Below are 24,344 nucleotides of genomic sequence, written 5' to 3' on the forward strand. Positions count from 1 at the left end.
TGTCGGTAGGCTGCAAACGGCGGGGGGTGCAGGCAGTACAGAATTAACATTTGGAATTTAGAGGGCAGATAAGAAATCACCTTACACAAACCTAATTAAGATGGAGAGAATGGACAAATTGCCCACACAGAAGAATTCCCACTAATTTATGACGATACTTGTCCCTAAAGGAGGTGAGCGGAACCCCCCACTTCTCAACTGTGTGGGGTGCATAGTGACTTGTTTCTAAAGAGGCGAATCTAGGAAAGGGGAAAAAACAGAACAACTTTACATTGAAGAAACCTCATCAACAGGACCCCAGTCAGGTGACCAAAGTCAACACCAACAGTGCGAAGTCATGCTGATAGGATGTGCCCTTGATACGACGTGATGAGAATGGCACTTCACCACCGTGGTCTTCCTCCCCCCAAATCCACCGCTTGGGTCTAAGCGTGAGAAAAAAATCAGACAATTGCTAATTTAAAGACACTCTTTTTTTGGCTAATGTTTATTTTTGAGAGAGAGAGAGAGAGAGAGAGAGACAAAGCACGGGCGGGGGAGGAACAGAGAGAGAGGGAGACAGAATCCACAACAGGATCCAGGGTCTGAGCTGTCAGCACAGAGCTCGATGTGGGGCTCGAGCTCAGAGACCAGGAGATCATGACCTGAGCCAAAGTCGGACGCCTAACCGACTGAGCCACCCAGGCGCCCCTAATTTAAGGACATTCTGCAAAACTTCTCAAAATTGCCATCATTATCAAAAACATGGCAAGCCTGAGCAACTGTCAGAGCCAAGAGGAGCCTGAGGAGATGTAATGTAATGGGGTGTCCTGGGTGGGACCCTGGAACAGAGAAAGGACATCAGGTAAAACCTAAGGAAATCTGAAAAAAGGATGGACCTCAGTTAATAGTCATGTATCAATATTGGTTCACTAATTGTGACAAACGTACCATATTAATGTGAGATGTCAACAAGAGAGGAATCTGGGTGTGGGGTAGGTGGGAGCTCTCTCTATTATCTTTACAACTTTTTGATAAATCTAAAACTATTCTAAAAGTTAAACTGTATTAACGAATTAGGAAGATGAGCTTCCTGCATGACTATGTATACCTAAATAAATGTTGTATCTGTGATTTATAGAGATACATGATTATACTCGTGAATATCTGTACATAAATGTCTTCAACAATGCCTCCCAGGCTTCATTTATTATTATCTCTGTATCCTTAGCCTATCTCTTAACAGAAATAGCTGAATGCTGAGTCCTGGCCTTTCGCTTTCCACAATACACAAAAGAGTTTTCTTTGAAAGGAAACTTGGCTCTTCTATCAGTTCTGCTGCCAACCCAGGCTACAGCGGCCTAACTCTAAGAGTGTGCATGAGGTGGGCCCATCTGCCCCTTTCCAAGAGCTACTAGAAGCTCCTGGTGCCTGGCCAATTAGTCATCAACCGCCGAGCCCCGGGGCTGGCACCTCTCCCAGCTACCTCCTCCCCATCTCCAGTCCTCACTGCTCGGCACCTCCCCAGTTATCTCTCAAGTGGCACTCTGATCACACCACGCCCCAACGGAACTCCCCCACCGACCGGCCAGCTCACCCAGAAGAAGTGCAGCTCGCGTGGAGCCGCTGGCAGAGCCCGAGGGGAAGAGCCCACCTCCCCTCCAACCCCCTACGTCCTCCTCCACCGCCACTACCACATCCCCTGTACTCCAGCCAAATCCAGCCCTTCTGCATAACCATGCTCTCTCCTTGTCCATGCACACGGTGCCAGGACCGTGAAACCCCATTTATCTTTTAATATTTTGCTGAAATACCACTTTGCTTAAAAAGATCTCTCCGATACCCCATCCCTTCCTTCTGGACCTCCAGCAGAAGTAGTAGCTCCTTCCCCTGTTCTCTCTGATGCTTTGGACATACCTCTGCTAGTCCTTTTCCCCTGCATCATAATGACTTTTGTCCATATCTACTTTTTCCCACGTACACGTACTCCAAGGCACTGAATGAGAGGCCTGTACGTGGCAGTTGATGCAAGGCGTGATGCAGCGGAGGAGGTGTTAACTCCATTCCAATTAACTACACCAGATCCACCTCACCCCAAATGAATATCCTGCCGGTAAAAAAATCTGCATGTATCATGCTAATACGGAATCCAGACGTGCCTCCTAGCCGATTCCTTTACAAATGGATTGCTACTCCTGAGCTCATTTACCTAGCAATTTCTAGAGCTGCCACTGCTGATCCATAAAAGGCATTCAATAAAGCTTCAGTAAGTGAATGAATGAGCCAATTAATAAACAAATGAAAGAATGAGCCTGTAGCCAGACCACAAGCAGAATGAGTCTTCCTTCATAATTTCAACTGGGTCAGGACAAACCATTATATTCATGTATCCAGTCCACAAATATTTACTGAGGGCCAAGTATAGTTTAACAATGATTTTCAAGGAATCATAAATATGTTGGTGACTAACACAGGCAAGGTCCAAAATCATGGCTCCGCCTGCCTGCCTGCCTGCCTTCCTTCCTTCCTTCCTTCCTTCCTTCCTTCTTTCCTTCCTTCCTTCCTTCCTTCTTTCCTTCCTTCCTTCCTTCCTTCCTTCCTTCCTTCCTTCCTTCCGTACTTACTTTCTAATAGCTAATATTTAAGGTTTGGTGATGTCAAACAAACAGCTATCCAGATATAGTGAAATTCAATTCTGCTTGTCTGAGTTTGAAATTTTCCATAGTAAAATCTTAAAGAAATGATCCTGGAAGCTGCACTGCTATTTACAGGCATCCCTTCTGTTCTAATAACCAGAAGGGCAGCAATAATAACTACGAACGTTAATCAAGTGATGATTAAATGCCAGGCACTTTTTCTACCCATTTTTTGTGTTACTTAATCCTCACGACAACCATATGGAGCACGTCCTGTTGGTATTCTAATTTTACAGATGAGGAATCTAAAGCAGTGAGTGAGTGCTTAAGTAATCTGTCCCAGGAAGAGTCAGAGTTGGGACATGAACCCAGAAAATCCCGCCTGCATGCTTAATAACCACTGTATGCCTAAAAACACAAATGTAATGCCTTCTGGGAATGTGATTCTTGGTGATGATCTGGCTGTAATCGAACATTTCTTAGAAAATACTACTATGCTGCATGTTTTAGAAAGTGTATGTCAAGCACATATGAAACAGTAAACAATACCAAACATGTCAAAAAGTAATCCGGTAATACTGTTTCTGGTTCCCTTTCCCTACCAACACCCCCCCCCCCTTACTTCTAAATAAGGAAACCTAACAGAGACACACTGGGGAAAGATAATACAGAAAACGAAGTCTGAAAATCCCAGACCATTCACCCAGGCAAATAGTGGGCACCTTAATGCCATCTACTCATTAAAAATCATGGATTTTCCAACCACTCAAGAGACGTCACATAATCTTATCTTTCAGCCAAAATGAGAGCCATCCAATACTTTAAGTCTCAGGTAATCACAACAAGGGTTTGAAACCCAGTTGTGTTTCATTAATCAAAGAAGGTATCGTTAGCTTCTGGAGATCCCCAGAGCTTAGTTCTAGTCTTCAAATGATTAGAGACATAAATCTCTCATTTTTAAGGAACTAAGATCATCACTTTAGATGTTTACATGTTTTAATTTTACTTAAGCATACAGCTTGATGAATTTTTGCTAAATGGATAAAAAGACTGCCTATGTACAAAAAGAGTAAAATTTCTCTTACTGCAATTTGGCTGATTAAAAAAAATGATTAGTAGCTCATTTATATACAATTTTAATTCTCACTCTGTTACAAGTGAAAGTTACAATGTTGATATCATAAAGGCATGAATTTGGGTGACAAATGAGATCCAAGATGATTAGAGCTGAAAAGAGACTGTCACAAACACAATGTCGGGTTGTGGGATACAGTAGCAAATGTAGAAAGAACACAGGATCATTGCAAGAGAGAGATATCAGAAGTCACGAATGGCCATCAGCTAAGACAGACCGTGGAAGAAGAGCTTCTTGGAGAATTTCTTTGTAGGGAATCCAGTAAACAACCAATGTAAAGAGCCTGGGCATGGAATGAGCTGGCACCAAAAAGCCAAGATTATTCTACATAAAGGCATATCAGGTTAGGTCCTGAGGACTCCCTTGAGTATGGGTAATTTACCCACCTATGTGTAATACCTGCCATTCCTTAAGTGTTTAGGCAGATGTGATCACCTGAATGACTCATGAAAAGGGAAGGAGTTTAGAAAAAGACTGGGGCCAGGCTGGGGTCACAAGGAAGCAGCCTGATGAGGAAATTCCCTCTTGGGTCCACAGGTGGAGGACAGAAGGTACCAGTCATATTCATGAGAATAAGGGTCTGTCTGGGATACCTTCTTGCTGACAGTTTTCCAACCCAATATCCAGGCTGATGACTTCCAAACCTACATCTACAGTTCTCTCGTGATCACCACTTATTTATCCAACAGCTGGATGCCTCCACCTGATGGTCCCACAAGTACCTCAAAAATCCTCTCTCCTCCCCAAATATCTTTCTTCTCTAGTGGGCTCTAGCCAGGGAATGATACTACCGTCCACCTGGCTGCTTAAGCCAGTTGCCCAAGACATCGTTTTCAAGTCTTCCCTTTCCTTTATCCTCCACATACTATCAAATTTCTTCATTCTACCTTCAAAGTATTTCCCCAAACCATCCATGACAACACTTCAAAGCTGTTAGAAAAACTATTTCCCTTATCTTGATGTTTCCTGTCATGTAAAATGGAGCCCAAATGGACACTTGATGGACACAACTGGACACTCCTAGAACTCCCTGCTCCCTTATTCACTTTCTCAGGGGAGAAGGAAATGACTTCTCTGACAGGTAAATTTCAGAAAAATTAATTGGGCGCATTCAGCTCAACTCTTCTCTTTCCTCCTCTTTGAAGTTGGCCTCTGCTCTTCCCCAAGGGGCAGGCCCTTCTATCTCACATGGGTCTGGCTTTAGTTCAGTGTTGCTGATACTGGGTGGGCGGGTCTGTCTAATTCTGGGAATCAGCTGGCAGGCCCATTTGGCTCTCACCTTCATCTATGTCCTTCAACTTTGCCTTCATCAATAACAACACTGCTATATAACATAGGTAGAGAAAGGTGCACAAATCTTAAGTGTACAGCTTTGAGGAATTTTCACAAAATGAAATAAGATCTATATCAATAGAGAAATATACCATATTCATGGATTGGGAAGGTATCAATTCTCCCCCAAAAGTATATATAGAGTCAACGCAATCTTAATCAAAGTTCCGAAAAGGGTTTTGTGTTTTTTTGGTGGTTTTGTTTTGTTTTGTTTTGTTTTGTTTTGTTTTGTTTTGTTTTGTTTTTGGTGGTAGTGGTGGTGGGGTGATGACAAGGTAACTCTAAAATTTATATGAAAATACAAGGGGTCAAGAATAGTCCAGGAAACCTCGAAGAAGATGAACAAAGATTGAGGACTTATACTCCCGGATATCAAGAATGACTCTACAGCTACAGTAATTGAAGTAGTATAGAATGAGTGCAGGGACAAATATAGACCAACAGAACACAGAGTTCAGAGATGAACTAAAACATACACAGACACTTCAATTATGACAAAGGTGATAACGGCTGTGCAGTGCAGGAAGGACAATCTTTTCAATAAACACTGCTGGATGAAAGGGATACCCATACTGAAAAAGGAGCAAAAATATTATGTTGATTCTCCATCCACTGACTCATCTTATTCATTAACTGGTTTAGAACCTAGATGGGGGCGGGGGGTTTTTGAGAGAGTCAAAATAAGTTTCCGTTAACCTCTTTTCTGAATTTTAGTTACCCTATCTTCTGTAATCCACTCCTCCCATTGCAAATTGGAATACTTGCTCTAAATCACCTACCCAATCATGTCACTCTCCTGCTGAAAATAGCTCCCTATTGATGCTCCTCATTGCCTTTAAGATCACGTCTAAACTACTTAACAAGTCACCAGGCCCTTCCTGACCTGGGCCCTGTTCCTTTTTATTTTCATCTCTCCCCACTTCCTGCTGAAGCCTCAACATGTGTTCTGTGCTATCTCAATTTCCCTTTCAGGCATTAATACATGTTGTTCTTCTCACCTTAACAACTCTATACTCTTTGGCTTCACGAATGTCAACGGGATGCCATGGTTCTCAGCCTAAACATCACTTCCTGTAAGCCTATAGACATCACGTCCTATAGGAAGTCTAAACATTATTTCCTGTATGAAGGAGGTACACTTGTACATGAACACTCACTCTCCAGCCTCCCTCACAACTCACCACTTCCGGCCATGCACCTTGCTCTCAACCTGTGGCATTCGCCACACCTGTATTGTTATTGCTTGTTTATTGTTCTGCAGCTCCGCGAGGGCAGTGACCTGGTCCTGTTACCCCAGTGCTGAACATACAGTGAGTACTCAATAAATACTAGTTGAAACGAGTTACATTTATAATTTCAAAGTATTTTCTGTTATATAACATTTTGTAAAGTCCTAAGAGGTAGGATAGGTGTACAGAGTATTTCCATTTTACATATGGCCCAGTTGAGGTTAAGTGATTTTGTCAGGGTCAATCAGCTAGGACAATGAATGGTACCATGCTCTTCTAATCTTCTGATATTTAACTTGGTTCATCTTTGGCCACACCGTATTTTCCATTATTTTAATACAACACATACTTACCTCTGAGCTTAGTTTAAATGTTACATATTTTTCCCAAGGTTCTTCTTTTTTTCTTTAACTTTCTATCAAGGGAAATTTACAACATATATAAAAATAGACTATAGGCTACTGACCCACCATGTATTCACCACCCAGTTTCAACAATTATCAACTCATGACCAGTCTCGTTTCCTTTGTGCCCTACCCACTCTTCCATCTTCCAAATTGCTGGAAGCAAAATCTCAGACATTAAGTAACTTCATCTGTAAATATTTCAGTTAAATGGTGCATTAAACAAATCATTCACAGGCATATCCAACCGGTAGTATTGAAAGGACTCAGAAACGGGGTCCTTCCTTATAGCTCGATCAATTGAGAAGCGAGAGTACTATTTCCCTATTGTTGGGGTGGGGAATGTTACGTAATACCTCTCCTGCTGTATAATTATCAGCCTTTGGTCACTCTGGTTAGGCTGATATGGATTAGAGCATAGCTAAAATAAGCACAACATTTTCTAGCAACTGAGAAATGTGGATCTCAAAACTTCACAACCTGAAGGGACAATATAATATACTTGCAGTTGTTAAAAATTACAAAATTCCTTTTTTCCTTCATCCAACTTATCAAACCAGCCATCTAAGAAAGCCAACTGCCCCAGCCCATGTGGAAGACCCGCTTGGATCTCAACCTAACAAATGCTGTCACACGAGATTCAGTCTGTGCTTCTGCAAAATCAAAATAGTGAGCTCAATTCTCCAAGGAAACTTCCTTCCTCAAATATAAATCTTGGACACAAAACCATCTCAAAAGTGACGAGAACCAGGCTGCGCACTAGTAAAACATTATTGCGCTCACCAGCCCTCATGCCGGGTTGTGCAATAAAATAATGGATCCATAAATCTATGCAGCTATCCATAGTGCCAACAACAGTGGGTGGAGATAGTTTTGAGTCCTTTTAGATGCTGTAAAAAATTGTCCACAGCCAGTAAAGCAAGCTGGGAAGTTTATGTTTTCCCCAGGGGCTCTGCAATGAGAAGCAGGTTAAGACTGCTGCCAGCACATGGTTTCCTTCTGCAAACAAATCATGAATCAAGATGCATACGCATGCACACACATATATATATTACTCTGATGATGTTAACATGTCATGTCACCAAGGCCAATACAATAAATCTCTGCTTCACAAAACCACAGTGAACCAAAAAACCACCATACTTTCAACTATATACCTATTACCTAATCCCACCCAGTCCCATCATATTATAGAGGTCTGTAATCTCCAGAGTGCCACGTTAATACAGTTTTAATATTATTCATGCACCTATTACTTACTGAACACACCTAACCTACCAGGTGCCACACGGTGTTCTAAGCACATAGCATATATTGGTGAACAAAGTAAATAATAAACATAATAAAAAATAAATCCCATGTTAGAAAGGGCTGCATGCTGGAAAACCAAAAAATGCAGCACAAGTAAGCAGGGTGAGCTAAGGGGACGGGTCTCGGGACGAGTGGGCCAGGGCACGGCTCATTGAAAAGGTGAAGTCCAAGCAAAGCAGCCGGGGAAGAGGCATGCAGGAAAGTGAGCAGGTGGATACAGGGTGTCTAGCCACGAGAAACCACTGTGGTAAAGGTCCCCAAGGGGGAAAGTGTTTGGTATGCTTAAAGAAAAGCAAGGGGCCAGGACAGAGGGAGCGAGGGGAGAAGGCGAGGGAGAAAGTCCAAGTGGTAACAGAGTTGAGTCACTTCAGCCTGGGGGCCCTGGGGAGGCCTTTCACTTTGGTTCTCTGGAGAGCCTCTCCAGGGGTGCAAGCAGAGGAGTGGCACGATCAGACTTGGGATTTCAAAGGATCACCCTCACTTCACTGTTGAGACTAGACTGTAGGGGAAGGGGAGAAGCAGAAAGCCCTATTAGGAAGCCACTGGGTGATGATGAGAGAGCAGGGGCGCCATGGAGGCGATGAGATGATGAGTCGTGGTGGGTGCTCAACATTCACAGGAGGCAGAGCTGATGGAGTCTCCTGATGGATCGGACGCGGGTTATGAGAGAAGGAAGTCAAGGATAACCCTAAGGCTTTCGTCCCGAACCTGTAGGAGGGGAAGTAGGATGCCCTTCCCTGAGACAGGGAAGGCTGTGGACAGAGTGGTTTGAGGGGGATGATGAGGAGTTCAGGGTTGGACAAGCTGGTAAGAATTTAAGGTCTTCACGTGGAGATGTGCAATTTGGCAGCTGGGCATGTGGCCCTCGGGTCCAGAGGAAAAGTGTGCTGAGGTACAAACTTGGGATTATTATCTGTGATGCCGATACTGCTACTGCTAATGACCCAATTTACTACTGTGGTCAGAACAAATATTCATAGCATTAATAAAAGTCACACACACACACACACACACTGTCCTTCTACACAGAGGAGAATAAGACCACGAATCATAAAGCAAACAAAAGGCATTAAGCGTTTGCTGACCAAGTCAACGGTCATGTTCATTTCAACCACTGGAGTAAAATGAAGAAAAACTACATCCATCGTTTCTTCCCAAGATGGGGACTTGCTCTTTTGTAAATACTTACAGGAGTCTGAGAGTGATCATGTGAAAGAGAAATGAGCTCGCAAGCTGGTATAGCATCTAGACAGTTTTCAGATCTTGAGACACATCGTCTATTGCTTACTGAAAGAAACAAGGCTGGCTCCGATAAGCTGCAGTGAAAGAAGTGCACATGGAACAGTCTTTCATGTCTAAATCTTTCTGCCTTTTTTTCATCCTCAAGAGAACTAAGTGTCCAAAAGTTTCCTTTCCAGATTGTTTCTAATGCATGACACCGGGCAAGGTTGCTGGGGGCAAGAGGTGGGTGGAAGTTCCACAGCTGTGGAAGATGATGGCAACTTTGAAAAATTCATTTCACCCGAAAAATGGAAACCATTTTAAAGCCACTGATAAACCTGCATTAGAGGTGCTGCCAATGTCCCATCCCCCAAGCCTACTGGCATGAACATCAAAGCAAACGATTCAGCACTAAATCGAATTCACCAACATTCCTTAAGCACAGCACGAGTGTAGCTTATTACGATCTGGAAAATTCCACAGAATTTATCAAATTCTAAGTAAAGCTATGGTGCTCGGAAGCGTACCACAGTAGACATCACCGACAGCCACAAGTGCGAGGGCTCTGGGTGTGTTGCTGTGGCAACCGTGTACTCGGCAGCAGGACGCCGCCTGCCTCTCGCCAACCCAGAACCAGAGGTGGAAGAAAACAGCCAGCTTCCTGATGGTAACCATCCAGGGAGTCTCAGCACGGCCCGTCTCCATCATACACACACGCAGGAGGCTTCCTTTCGGCAGTCTGAAATCATTCCCACCTAACTCCTAGAGGAAAAGCGCACAACCCTTTCCTCTACCGCAGAACCAGTCAACCAACACTCGCAGGCACGAGGCACTGGAGACGAGGACGAGGAGAAGCGAAAGATGAGCCGGGTCCAGGCCCCCCCCCCCCCCCCCCCCCCCCCCCCCCGCAACCGAGAAGTGTAGGTCCATTTGAAAAGCACACAGAGACACATTCCATTGAGAGATCAGTAAGAAAAGAAGCCACAAACTGGAGCGTGAGCCCTTCCAGGAAAGCAGTTCCCACACGGAGGGAGCACCTCAAAGGGGAGAAGGCGAACAGCCCGCACGTGAGGACGCCGACACCCCCAAAAGAGGCGTAAGGAGTCTCAGATGCCAAGCCCTACAACGGACTTTTGGGTACTCTGCACTATGTTGAAATAAAGCAAAAACCGTCAAACATACCTTCTCCACCGGTAGAAAGTCATTCTCTACTTCAATCGACCTTGGTCTTAGTTTTATTGGTTTGTCTTTGAATATATCTCCAAAGCCCACTCCCTTAACTTTCTTCGGCTGGATTGCTGCGGTTGCGACTGTCCCGTTGGCACCTTCGGATTTGGTACTGCTCGAGTCACCCCCATCACTCTCGGAGCCTGTGGTTTCCCTCAAACCTGTCAAGAGTGGGGACGGGGAGAGAAAGAGCTCAGAAATCAGCCATAGCTGTGAAGCACCTCACAGCCAGCCAGGAGCCACCTCTGAAAGTGTTTCTGGGCACAGGATAACCTGCACTGGGACTTTTCATTTAGCGTGTCAAATACGTTGCATTTGGGTGGCTCTGAGTTTTGTTCGATCTCCCCACCCCCAGCCTTTAATTTTAAGAAGTGAATCAAAATTCTTTTAAAAAAATCTAATTTCAAAGCAGATCTCTTTGTAAGCGTGATATTTCACCTCTCTTCAGCCGGAACCTGATTCTAATACAAATTTGTTTTGCCACAGTCTGTGCAATAACAACCCTCCCCACCCAGTCAGTACCACATACTGTACCTCCAATCTCTATGACTCATGGCAATTAGCAATTAGCAATGAAAGTAACATTTCCTGAAGGGAAACTGTAAAGCTAAAAGCCATTTAAACAAATTAGCAATTAAAGAAACCACACAAAATTATGACTGCCAAAGAATTAAATCTCTTTGGATGGTTTCACAAGGAATAAATGCACGCAGGCATGATTCTCTAGGAAAGCATTAAACCAAACTTGACATTGAGACGCTTTCACTGGCGAGATGACTGTGTTTGTTAAAGAGGGAAAGGAAGCTGCCCTCCCGGAGGCCAGAAGCCCCCAAGCCTACTTCTCTTCTTCCCTCCTTTAATAGCACCATCTTCGCAAAGCTGAATCCCTTGCTAAAGAAGGACGTTGGGGACACGACACCCTTCCTTTGACCTCTTGCGGCAAGTGTCGGAAGTCATCAAATAGTTATCAGCAAGACAACGTGAACACTTACCTCCCAGATTCTTTTTTCCCCAGGCTCTGCCCACAATCATGCTCCTAAAAGGAAGAGCCTATTTGTTTCCTACTTAATTTCTGAGTGTACATCCTTACTTTGAAAGTCAGTACACCAGTCATGCCATCAAAGGGCGGGATTCAAAGGATATCTTCTGGAATACTAGTCTGCCATTCAATTGGTCTCTAAAACCTCTAGCTGTGGAGAATAGTTCCTGAACATTGACTACATGTGCCCTGATGACAACAATGCCCTTGATGAAAGCACATCATCAAACTTTGTTCCGTATTAACCGATTGTGCGTTATCTTTCTGTAGGGGAAGGTGGCCTCCTAGTACGTAAGAACAAGACACCGAATAATTGCTCACATAAAGCGTTAAAAAATGTCAAAGTCATTCAAATAAATAAGTCTCAGTGCAGGAAGAAACTGTTAAATGAAAACAGATAAAATATAGAAAGGTCATTATAAATTGCTAACGTTTCAAAATCAAATCCTTAAAATTAAAACAATGGCTGTGTTTGTTGCTGCTGCTGTTTTTAATAAAATGGTTACTTATAACCCAAAAAGGACGGGGGGGGGGAGGAGGACGATCCTTGGTGTACATTTGAATTAACTCAAGAATAGCATCTGTGAGCAAAAGCGGAGGGCAGGGCGCTGAGAAGCGGCCTACAGCAGTGGGGTCAGCCACAATTTCTAGGACCGGAGCTGAGTGTGCAAACACGGACAACCCCTCTGGATTAGCTACCCGTTCATGTGTTTATCTGTTCATTGTTTTCGGAAATATCCCTGCTGGAGATACAATTTTGGAGTCTAAATATTGTGTCATTCCCCCTTTAACATGTTCTCATTTCGCCGTATGGATTCTTTCTATGTGATAAATGGCTTGTATATTCCTTTCTGGGTTGGAAGGAACCATTTGAGGGTGGAATAAAGAAAGAGTTAGTGGCAAGAAACCATCACCATCCTGCCCTCCCCACCAGCAGCACCAGCAGCACCAGCAGCAGAGCAAATGGTTTAGGGCAAGGCTGTGTGAGTTCTTCAGAGAGAGGAATCTGAAGGAGTCTTCTATCATTCCTCATGAGGTAGAACCATAATATCTGCGACCACTGCCGTTTGGATTTCCCTGAGCTTCTGGTTTCATGGATTTGCTGCCTCCCGGGCTCATCTTAATGACTTTATATTAATCACGGTGAGAAATGCTCTTCGCGTAACACAGGGAGAGGTGGCGCGGTCAGTCAACCACGTAAGTACGGACCAGGAAGGAAACACATGGCAGCCTGCTTCTGTCACTTTTAAGTGGGTAAATTACATAGCTGAATATCTGGGTTGGTGAAATAACTCAGGATCTAGCTCCTTCCCTTTGGAGGGAAAGAAAGGTGACTTTTCGTTCTTATGGCAGTTTGGTGCCGTATCTTTTACCTACCGGTGCTCATCACACACGCTATCCCGTGAAGTATGCCAGATTCATGCTCAGAATGCCAGGCGACACCCACAGGCAGGACAGCCCAGAGTGTGGGCTGGGGGCTGGGGGCCGGGGACAGTTCACGAAGGGGTCGTTGCTGTTGCACAGTGAGATCAGCACAGGCACTGCGCATGTTCAGAAACGCTTATAGCAGAGTGCACCAATATGCCTTCAGACACGTGGCCAGTGGGCTCGTCTGGGTGACCAGGGAATAGACCAATCCTGGTCAAACGCCTGTGGTGAGGTGCAGATGGCACATTGCATGCACAGTAAAATCATGTTCGCCAAGACCAGGTATCTGTCCCCGGGGGGATGGAAATAAAAATAACTTCACCACAGACAGTCTGAGAAGCAATGTTCTGGCACTCACATGCGAACCTTCTCTTGCATCACTGGTGTATACGTAGGTACGTGCGCGTATGTGTACAGACACACCCTATGTATTTTCTTTGCCATGTGGCGGGCCAGATGACTTAATAAATTACACTTTCATGTAATTTACCTTAATATTCATGCACGGATCAGTTCAGACCTGTGAGTCATTTTTGTTTAAATTTAAAATGCACAAGTACAGTGCTGTTCAGTGGCAGGAACTGTTCTAAAGGCTTCATGAAATTGACTCGTTAATCTCATTCACCTCCTTCCCCTCAACTTTTGGCCGCTTTATTTCACGACACAAAAGGCTATACGTTGGTCCTGCCAAAGGAAGTCTGTCGTGTGGTGACTGGCTGCGAGCAAGGCGGAACACCACTTCTGGCATGGACCGTCATGCCAAATTCTCATTTCTTTGAACAACACAATGAAGAAATGGTTTATTGGTTTCCAATGGCCCACTCAGGAAAAGCAGTAACCACGAGAGGATGACAGCTCCAGGGGAAGCCGTCTTACACCACCTCAGAGGCCCAGAGATACTGGTACAAGTATGTATGCCGTGACAAATGCTACTGGTCTCTTCTCTGCACGCATGGTTCATGCACGCATGTTACACACATGGCAGAGGCACAAAGCAAACAAGAAAGCGCTAGGGCTGGTGATGAGAATGCTCCTGTAGCACACACCAAGGAGACAGCACTTATTCAGGCAGATAAGTCCATGTCCTTGGATCAGAAATTCACACGGACACTTGGCAGAAGCATGAGCAGCTCAGGAAAGTGCGGCCGCGTCAAGAACCACGACTACCCGGATCTTAACTTTACAATTGCTTCCTGCTGTTCATTAAGGTCACTCACTGTAATAGCGTCTGTGGCCCTCCGTCTTGCCCGGTGCAGCTCGGTACAGAATTGTCCCTTCAAAGGTAGTCTTTCCTGACAGTGAATGAGAGAAGAGAAGGGGAGAGAAAAACAAGAGGGGGGAAGGGGGAGCAAATGATGGCAAAAGAAGGAAGAGGGAGAGTCTTTAACTGAACTTGCTTTCAGTGAATCCGCTGTAAGAGTTTTATCGGCAAATTAATTAGAGACCATTAGGCAGAATTTACAAAATTTTACAGAATGAGCCCAAAGTCCCCACGCCATGAGCACCCGGAATCGGGGCTTGCCTCTGCAAATGACTGGCATGGAGATTATGCCCAATTTAAACTGGAAGCCATTTCCACATTTTAACGCAAGAACAGGAAAACCTCAATTAACCAGAGGAAATCCAATTCATCATATTCCTTAACGAACTCAGCTGTACAATGCAAACTCCTCTTTGGAGAGTATGGCCCACACATAATACAAATTTAGGCCCATCATCTTTTATCTTCTACCCCTAGAGCCCTGTGTGATACAAACTGATATCCGTGACCCTAAGATTCTAAAAAAAAAAGCACAGAGTTCTCTTTAAAGATTTTATGCTTAGTACCTTTCAGCAAGAAAAGGTACTAAAGTGCTAGAGGAGGGTTTTCACCAAAGATGTTTAGAACCAATCGTGGCCTCCTTGTAGACGTTAGGGGTTTTCTGCTTAGCACTGAGAACACCAGAAAACCCCATTTTTCTTGGAACACCTTGATTGACCTTTTGCCATATCAGTCATGAGACTGTACTGAAGCATGAGGACGTAGGACTCACTCGCTGTCAAATGTCAAATGATCTCTTTTTTGTTGTTGTTACGAGTAAAGGTTACCGATAGCATAAGACTAGACACACAGCTAAAGCCCAAATCTCTCTGGAATCATGAATAAGTACAGAAAATACACACACACACACTGCCCTAGTTTGAGTGTATACACACACACACACACACACACACACACACATACATACATACACACACACCTTCCAGAGAATACCATCGGCAGGTGAAATGGTTTGCTAAAGGCAAACTCAATTAATATATGCATCACTTTAAATTATCCAACGAACAGGTTCTCTTATGGCTTATAAGCTAAATATCCAACTGGAGCCCAGTCATACAGCTCACTCATAATCAGCCTGAAGGAGGGAAAGGCAGGCTATGTTTACAGAGAGAGGAACTGAGAGGGAGGGAGCGACTTGTCTCACTTCTTAGAACATTCTTTAGGAAAATGGAAAACCCCAATAAGGAACCACCAAGTCAGCTTCTGGGCCGCGTCGCCCCTGATACATGAAGAGAGCTGTGAGTGATCAGATCAGCGACTGAAATGCCCTCGGGTATGTCCCATTTCCGTGTCCTACAGGCATGGTGGGACACCGTTGCCCTGAAATCTGCCCTTTATGACAAATATGCTCCGTCCAATTAAAGCACAAATTTAGATGTTCACAATCACTGGCTGCATAAGAACCATCCAAAGAAACAATCAAGTGTTCCAAAGGTTCTTGTTAGATTTGCAGTCCTTGAGGACTCTGATGACAAATGGAGCAAGTAACAGCCGTTGCTTTCTTTGGGCAAATTTTTACTCCCCTTTGATCATTAAGGTGACATTACTCCTAAGGAATGTAGATGTTTTGCAATCAAGGCCCTCCCAAAATGAACAGCAAGGGTCCTCTCGGCGTCAGAAAAAGTAAACGTAAGAAGAAGAAATCAGTATTTTGATAAAGTCCCTCCAAATATAACAGAACCTCCCTGTGTTCTTTCCTAGGACCAAGTCTGAGGATCACTGAGGGACACCACAGCTCTGATGTCTCCGAACGGCCAAGTGTTGGTGCAAAACCCCCTGTATGCTGTATGCCTGGGCTGGGACTGAGTGAGGACATACTTGTTCTAGCTGAAGAGCAAAAGAGGGACACCTGGGCGGCTCAGCTGGTTGAGCATCTGACTCTTGATTTCGGTTCAGGTCATGATCCCAGGATCGTGGGATCCCAGCGTCAGGCTCTTTGCTAAGCATGGAGCCTGCTTGGGATTCTCTCTCTCTCTCTCTCTCTCTCTCTCTCTCTCTCTCTCTCTCAAATAAAAAAAAATAATAATAAAATAAAGAGCAAAAGAGATGGGCAATTGGAAGAAAGTTCATGAATATAAGTGCTGTTTACTCTATTGGGAGAAATCCTCTAGCATCACTATTAAATATTAATACTTAAATATTTTGCAGAAAACGCTGCAAAAAGTAAGAATTTTAGAATTTCAACACAAAATCATATGCTTATCGTAGCATTTAATTTTGCCTGAAACTGTTCCGTCAACTTGTTAATTGCCCTTCCTTCACTGCTAACAGAAGATCATACACAAAACAAATACCATCTAATATTAAAAAGAACAGAAAATACAAAACAAAAAAGAACAATCTGTTTCTTACAACTAATGAAATACGATATTTGTATATCATGAAAGTGGTGTGCCCCAAGTTTTAAAAGGCTGTCTCCATCTTTGTCTTAGCTTCACAAGTCACTAAAGCATCAGAATCTAACATTCCCAATTAAGGAATTAGGAAAACAACAAAGTCAATTCAAACTGAAATCTCATGGCTGTTAATGGTTATAGAATGGAAATGCAGATTTCTCCCTCTGAAAATTATGGAAAATAATTGAAAATGTTTCTGTAGCTAAACAATGTCTCTTTAAAGAAAATTAACAGGAATACTTTTTAGTTTTACAATTACTTCAGAATCTGAGAAATTCAGGAATATTAAAAAAGATGTTAGAAACAAGAAAATACATGTTTATGCCTTAAATATGAAGCAAAATTTGTCTGAAAATGAGATCGGACAATAGTAAGATCTGGATTTGCCCCTCAGCCCAAAGAAGTCTTATGGATTCAGGATATTCTCTGATTACAATTTAATAGATCAATAGAATTTCTGACTAGCTACATTTTACATTATTTAGTCAATACTAGCACATGCAAAGCAGAAAATGAAAAGGTAATTAATCCTGATCCGTGATAAGAAGAAGAAATAAGCTAAACTCCACTACAATTTGAAATTTGTCAGACGCTCTGTGAAAGGGGAAACTGCAGGCCAGAATAAAGGCAATACCAAAGTGTGTGCGGAAAGCCTGCATGTGACTGCGGCCATGTCACTCATAAGCCATGCCACACCCAGGACTTTGTTTCACTAGACTTTAGTGTTCTTATCTGACACCAGGCCAGAAGATGGCTAAATTCCTTTCCATCCCTGACATAAGATCCTGCCTGCACTATTATTACAACTACTGGGATGTTTTATTTTGTAAAAACCCAATTTACTCAAATTTTTTTCTCCGTTGGTCTGCTACATGGGAGCCTACTTCATTCTTTTAAAACGTTCCTGGGGCGCCTGGGTGGCGCAGTCGGTTAAGCGTCCGACTTCAGCCAGGTCACGATCTCGCGGTCCGTGGGTTCGAGCCCCGCGTCGGGCTCTGGGCTGATGGCTCGGGCCTGGAGCCTGTTTCCGATTCTGTGTCTCCCTCTCTCTCTGCCCCTCCCCCGTTCGTGCTCTGTCTCTCTCTGTCCCAAAAATAAATAAACGTTCAAAAAAAATTTTTTTTAAAAATTAAAAAAAAATAAAATAAAATAAAACGTTCCTTGTTGGTGTCACTTTGTAAGCCCTAACAGATCCCAGTGATAATCATCAGTGGCTGCTAACATTCAAAAAGAAAGCCAGCCAGACCTTATGAGCCTCCATATAGATGACCCATCACCATCTATGAAGTTTGGGGGAAAAAATGTTTTATATCAATTATCAACTTATAGGAACACAGAGTCAATGATATAGCAGAGGTGAAATCGGCAAAGACTTACAGTGGGAAGTTAATGGACAAAGGACATCAGTTTGTTCAGTAAAAAATTACAAGGAAAAAAGGAGAGATGGAGAGGAATCTATAGGTTTAGAAAGACTTGAAACATAATCTGATTATAATCAGACACAAATTACAATGCACGTACCTCCTTCGCATGCACATTCAAACTAACAAATTGTACTAAAAATAAAAGATCCTGAGGGGAAGCGGACACTGACTGCACCTGTAATTCCACTGAGGAACTGCCATTATTTATTTATTTTTTGGGGGGTGTGCAATAGGGTATTTTAAGGCACCTTCTTATTGATACATATTGAAATATTTATGGATAAAATTACACGATATCTGGAGTTTGCTTCAGAATAATATGGGGGAAGATCGTGCAGTGGTATAAATACAATCAAGTGGCCAAAGGCCGATAGCTGCTGAAGCTGGGTGATGAGCACTCAGGGGTTCATTACACTATTCTCTTGACTTGCATGTATGTTAGGAATTCTCTATAATAACAAGTTTATAAAAATATCTGAAAAAGTACCTTTAATGTTTCATAAATCCTATAAAATGTAAGTGTTTTCAAATTTAAATATGCAGCAAGTTTTTGCTACTACATAGCTATGAATTTTCTTATCTGAGGTAAAAGGTTTAAACCAACATATCAACCAACCCAATTGCTGTAACTCTTTCCTTGACAGATTAGATTACCCTGAACAAAGATCTAAAGTTCAGAGATTTTCATAAGCAACCACCATATATAAAAATACATCAGGGTAAAAGAAAAGCAAGTTCAAGCAATTTGCACCTGTCATTCAAAGATGAAAATGCCGCCTTCGAGTGACAAAGGATTCAGCAAGAGCTTACTGAACCCCTGCCATGTGTCAAGCTGTCCGGGCACACTTCTGCATAAATACAATGCAAGGTCTCTTCGATCACATTCATCACTGGTTGACAAAACTCAACTTAATAACTATGCTCAAATACTTTCTGGAAATAGAAATATGAAGAGTACAAATACCAAATAATTATGTACACATATAGGTGTGTGTGTGTGTGTGCAAGATAGAGATATACAAGGACACAATGTACACAAAGTTGTATTCATATGCACCAGGACATAGATTCTGTCTGTCTTAAAAAACCTCACCATGATGTCTGGTAGCATTTAAATTAAGAGGATTTTTAGGATGCCACCAGCCTCTCTAAAAATTACCAAAATGGCACAAACATTAGGAATATTAAGTGGGCTGTCCTAACACAGACCTTGATTAAATACAGCTTAGCTCATACCAGAGTAAAAACCTAGATGTCTCTTGTGCATTAGCCATACCTTTGTCTTTCTCAGTTTTATGATAAAAGTAAATAGGCATTTACTATAGTCACACAAGATATTATCTCTGGGGAAAACTGGGTGATGGGTATGTGAGATCTCTCTGTACAGTTCTGGGTTGTTTTTTTTTTTCGCAACTTCCTGTGATTCTGTAATTATTTTAAAATTTAAAAAGTTAAAATAAAGCACATTGAAACTACTGATGCCATTCTCTGGCAGTAGAGAACAAGTAGGATCATTCTAAAGCTAAAGGTTCCATTTAAACAAATCCTCCCAGTATACATAACTTCTGTGTGTGATCTGATCTACATTTTATACATTTTACCATCTGATACACATTTTATCATCAGAGTGTAAACAGCTACTGAAAAACCTATGAGAACACTGAGAGATGCTCTTTCTCTTTCAGGGGATTGCTTCAAGGCAGCAAGCCACAGGGACATTATCATCACATCTGCTTTTCTATGAAGTCCTTTGTGACCACCATTGTCCCCACATCCCGATGGGACTGGTCTCTCCACCTTTGTATACCATTTTCCTCAGCCACCCATGGAGCACATGGGGCACCTCCCTGAACTGGTTTCTGCACCCAGTTTCTATAATGTGAGCTGACTGAAGGCAGGGACCCCATCTGATTTGTCTCTGCATATCTTCAGTGTCTTGTGCAGTGTCTTAGTAGTAACAGGGGCTAAGTAAAGGTTGGATGTATGAGGAATAGAAGAAAATGAGGAAGAAAGGAAAAAAGGAAGGGAGGAAGGGAGGAAGGGAGGAAGGGAGGGAGGAAGGAAGGAAGGAAGGAAGGAAGGAAGGAGAAAAGATGGATAGATATGGGCGGACAGATGGAGAGATGGAGAGATGGGCCCTCTTGTCCTAACTGTACATACTGGAAGATTGCCAAAGCTCTGTAGTTCTTTCAGAAGCATCCATCCTTGTTAGGAGACCATGCCTCTTCAGGGACCTCACAACCCCCTCAACAAGGGACAGAATCGGAGGTAACTAAATGTGGCTGCTGAAATTTGGGGCTCTCCTAGTCCTGAAATGGAGGGCTTTCAACTGAATGAGTGTTGGGGAGAAAAGTCTCTCCAAGAGAAACAGCCCCTGCCAAGTATGTGAAGGAAGGCTAGGTGACCAGTAGAGACCATTCCACTGAGTCTCCTAACCTCCTACCCCAGAAATTCCAGCACCATGTGTTTTGGGCTGAGGGAGTCAGGCAGGATCAAAAGTCCATATTATTAAATCAGAGCAGGAGGAGACAGTTTATTTCAGTAATTCCAAAAATACAAAAGGCATTACTTCTCTGACCCTTCAGCTCTGAAAGCATAGCTAACAATGGCAGGATACCGAGAGGTCAAGGGTCTCCCAAACAGGTTGTCCGATACCTCTCCAGATCTCTTTTTCTGCCTCAGCCAAGGAGTCCCAAAGTAATTTAAACATGCAGAGACAGCGCTTCAGTGAGCAGGGTACCAAATGGTATGCAGCAGCCTCAATATATAAACTGGTTACATCCCGGGCTTTATCAGGATTAACAATGAAAGTGACCGTTTATGGACAGCCTTAGGTGGGCGAGGTGTTTATGTACATAATTGCCATTAGAACTCATAACACACTCCCCCATGGAAATAATGGTATAATGATCCGATTTGGTCCTTCCTCTTAGAAAGCCCATTTAATCTACAACATCCTTGAGGTACAGTATTGTTATTGTAGGACCCAATTACCAGGTACAACTGGGAAGCAGAGAATCACCTGACCCCAAGCCAGAGAAGGCAGCAGGAGCTGCAAGATGCTTCATTTGCTCCAAAATCACCTCCCATCTTTCCTACCACAGACCCTAGGATGGAACGGAGTTCAGGGGTGGGGTGGAGTGGGGTCCCTGGCTCTGGCAGTGGAAGGAAAGGGTATAGCTGAAGCCTATGAGCCAACCAGCCAGATCTGCTGTTTCTATGAATGACAGGCCATAGGAGCCCACGCTACTGAGAGACCAAGGAAAGAAGGTCACTCGAGCACTTCTCCAGAAGTGGCTTTACCTCCAAATCGGGAACCTGTCCATCGTGCTACTGGTTAAATAAAAGAGACACAACTAACTTGGGAGCACCACTCAAGTCAGATTTTCCCAAATGGAAAAGAAAGATGTTTTAGTATTATTTTGACAGCACTGGGTTTAAAAGGGGAGTCTGCCACCCCAGGGAGTGGCGCACCACTATGACACAGTCGAGCCGCTTACGACATTCACACCATGACCTTGGCTCAAGACGGCACATGAGATACACAGACGCCCACGTAGGAAGTTGGGTTAGCGACTGGGAGAACAAAGCTTCCCGGTCCTGACCTTTTGCTCCATGAGCTGGAAAGGGCAGCAGAGAAGCTGGAGGGAGGAGAGCTTCAGGCCCTGGAGAAAGAAAGACTTGGAGTTCGTTCTCACCATCGCAGAAAGACACACATGCTCACCCAAGGTGGGGCTGGACTCTCCGCTGTCTTGTCATACTTGTAAGAAACCTGGCATGCAGTCGTCCCGAGCACAGCCCTTCTCACCACCAGCGGGTTTTGTGTGTGTGGGTGTGCCATTTTTCTCCAAGTTGCTCAAGGGACGGTGAGAAATACAGTCTCGTTTGGTTCATTTAAAAATTAACTATCAACTTGCAGGGAGTGACACTTTAGAAGTGTATGGAAGCACAGTAATGGGAGCCAGAGGGGAATAGGACCACGGCATGAAGGCTGACGGTCACTCATCCAGAGATGCACAGTGTGCATCTGCACACTCACAAAGGTGTGCAGTTCACACCTTTACAATGATAACCTACTAAACCACAGGGGTTAAGGCAGCATAACCAAGAGTGTACTCGTGAGCTTCTATCACTGTCACTCGGCACAGGCTACAGAACAGAGGGGTGGCTGGAGCAGCACCTGTGGGTGCCCGCACTCCCTTCCTGCATCGGGGGCTTCCTTACTTGACTTGGAGAGCTGCTCATCCTGGGAAATGCCCAGGTCATCCGATTCCCCCGACAGCTCCTTGATGAAGTTGGAAGGAAACATTCCAGTCTTTCCATTGAGAACGCCTTCCCACCATCCTTCTTCTACCTGCACAGATGCAAACACAAGAACAGAGATGCAGGACTCAGGTTAGACACTGTGGTTCCCAGTCTTCTCTCCCACCTGTATGGTGCACAACGCAGAGCCCACACAGGGAGAGCAGAAGGACCCAGAGTTTACAAGTTAACAGGGAATGAGATCACCAACCTCATGGAGTGTTGAGATTCAGACTCGGGGCGGGGGGCTGAGCCTGGGGCCCATAAACACAAGTGGAAAATAACTAACTCTTCGTTTTTGCTAACCTCAAACTAAAATTTGGCATTTCCTTTGCTTACAAAATGTAGGTAACACAATAAGAGTAGACGGACCTGTGACTGGTCACCAAACAACTCATGGACATATTCATATCGCATCACAGATGGTGTGGGTATCTCAAGATATCATTTGCACCCATCAGTACTATGAAGTGGTGATAGTTACCAACCTGCTGGGGACCTTGTTATTTAATGTGTTCGTAGGGAATTATATATTAATTAAGATAAGAAGTTAAACTTAGATTATCATATCAAAATTTGTTTCAAAAATAGCTTGATAGCTACTGCAATGGTTCCCTTTATAATCGTAGGCTTCATTTTATGCATTTCAAACCATTATTTAGCAACTGACCATGGCTTCCCCAGACTACCCAAATTAACTAGATGGCCTAACGAAATCAATTGACAAGCCCTGAGCTACAAACTCAACTGGAAGGGAGAACTCCCTGCAGGTTTCTGAAGGGTTGTAGATAACCCTGAGAAGAACCGCAACTGGGTGAAGAGAGACAGGGAGGGCGGCCAGACTGGAGTCCTCTGGCTGGGAGAGTGAGGCCGGATCTCGGGGAGCAGTGACAGTGCAGAAGGCAGGTATGGATTGGAAGGCCCTCTGAGGTATGAGCTGGTCTTGAGACACCAGTTCGCTGGGACGATCAAGAGGAAGGTAAAAAGTCATTCCAAGATTTCGTGATGGAGCCACTAAGAGAACAGCAAGATGGCTTCTTGGAGGAAAGTGACAGAACATTCTGAGAAGAAGCAAGCATTAAGTTACTTGTGTGGGCGATATAACAGAAAGAGACCCTGAACCTTTGGAATTTTTTTTTACCACATGCATATATCACCAATTCAAACTGACAAATACAATTTAACAGCTAAAACAATTAAAACAAAAAAGATAAGGGATATTAGAGTCAAAAGTCCAGTTCAAATCCTACTGAAGCTTAGCAGTTGTCTGACCTCATTCAAATTTCCTACCAAACCAAACCCTGAGTTCCTATCTATACAATGGGGATAATGAATACACTCATTCAGTGTTAAAGACAAATGTATTACGACTCTACACTAAGGGCTAGGGACACAGAACTGTACAGGGCATCGCTGTTTTTTCCCTCAAGCAGTTGACAATGTACGAAGGGAGAGAGGGCACGTGATCGAAAGAGGGGAGAGGACTGGTGTGACAAAAAGCTAGTAATGGGCAGTGGATAGATGGGAAAATGCCATGACTCAGCACAAACCAGACTGGTTACACAAAGTTGAGCTCACTGAGATTTGGGATGCTACAGGAAGCCTTTGAGAAAAAAAAAATCAAAATTAAGGTTGGCCTTGAAGAGGATGAATGATAGATGTAAGTAGGAGAAGGGGGTGCGTGAGACACTCCAGAAAGGGGGGAGCTGACAGGACCTGTGCAGTGGAGACAACGAGAATGCCGTTTAGAGCATTTGTTAGGGAACTCATGAAATACAGACTTGCACAGTGGCGATTATATCTGCGTGATCACAGAAATCTTCGGGAAAGCATCCAGACATCCATGTACAACTGTCCCAGTGACTATTCAATACCAAATCGTGGCATTTAACAGCATTTCAGTTGAAACCATTCCATGTTACTATGCCAACTCAACTGATATGTGTTATTCTTTCAAGGA

General features: G+C 43.6%; 1 protein-coding gene across 9 annotated transcripts in view; it reads right to left on the reverse strand.

Moving 5' to 3' along the window:
• Positions 1–24,344, reverse strand: part of SH3KBP1 (SH3 domain containing kinase binding protein 1) — a 330,782-nt gene that overhangs the window by 124,024 nt on the left and 182,414 nt on the right. For 4 of the 9 annotated variants that reach the window (XM_040468252.1, XM_040468253.1, XM_040468249.1 and 1 more), the window contains 4 exons: positions 22,307–22,436; positions 21,688–21,747; positions 14,159–14,233; positions 10,430–10,635 (listed from right to left, as the gene is read on the reverse strand). In XM_040468252.1, the coding sequence (XP_040324186.1) occupies positions 10,430–10,635; positions 14,159–14,233; positions 21,688–21,747; positions 22,307–22,436 (471 nt within the window). Of the gene's footprint in view, positions 1–10,429; positions 10,636–14,158; positions 14,234–21,687; positions 21,748–22,306; positions 22,437–24,344 lie in introns of those variants that run through there. The other 5 variants (XM_040468255.1, XM_040468250.1, XM_040468256.1 and 2 more) reach the window with 3 other exon arrangements.

The sequence above is a fragment of the Herpailurus yagouaroundi genome, unplaced genomic scaffold (genome assembly GCF_014898765.1).
Source record: "Herpailurus yagouaroundi ecotype Mexico unplaced genomic scaffold, PumYag 67690, whole genome shotgun sequence".
Taxonomy (NCBI): Eukaryota; Metazoa; Chordata; class Mammalia; order Carnivora; family Felidae; genus Herpailurus; species Herpailurus yagouaroundi.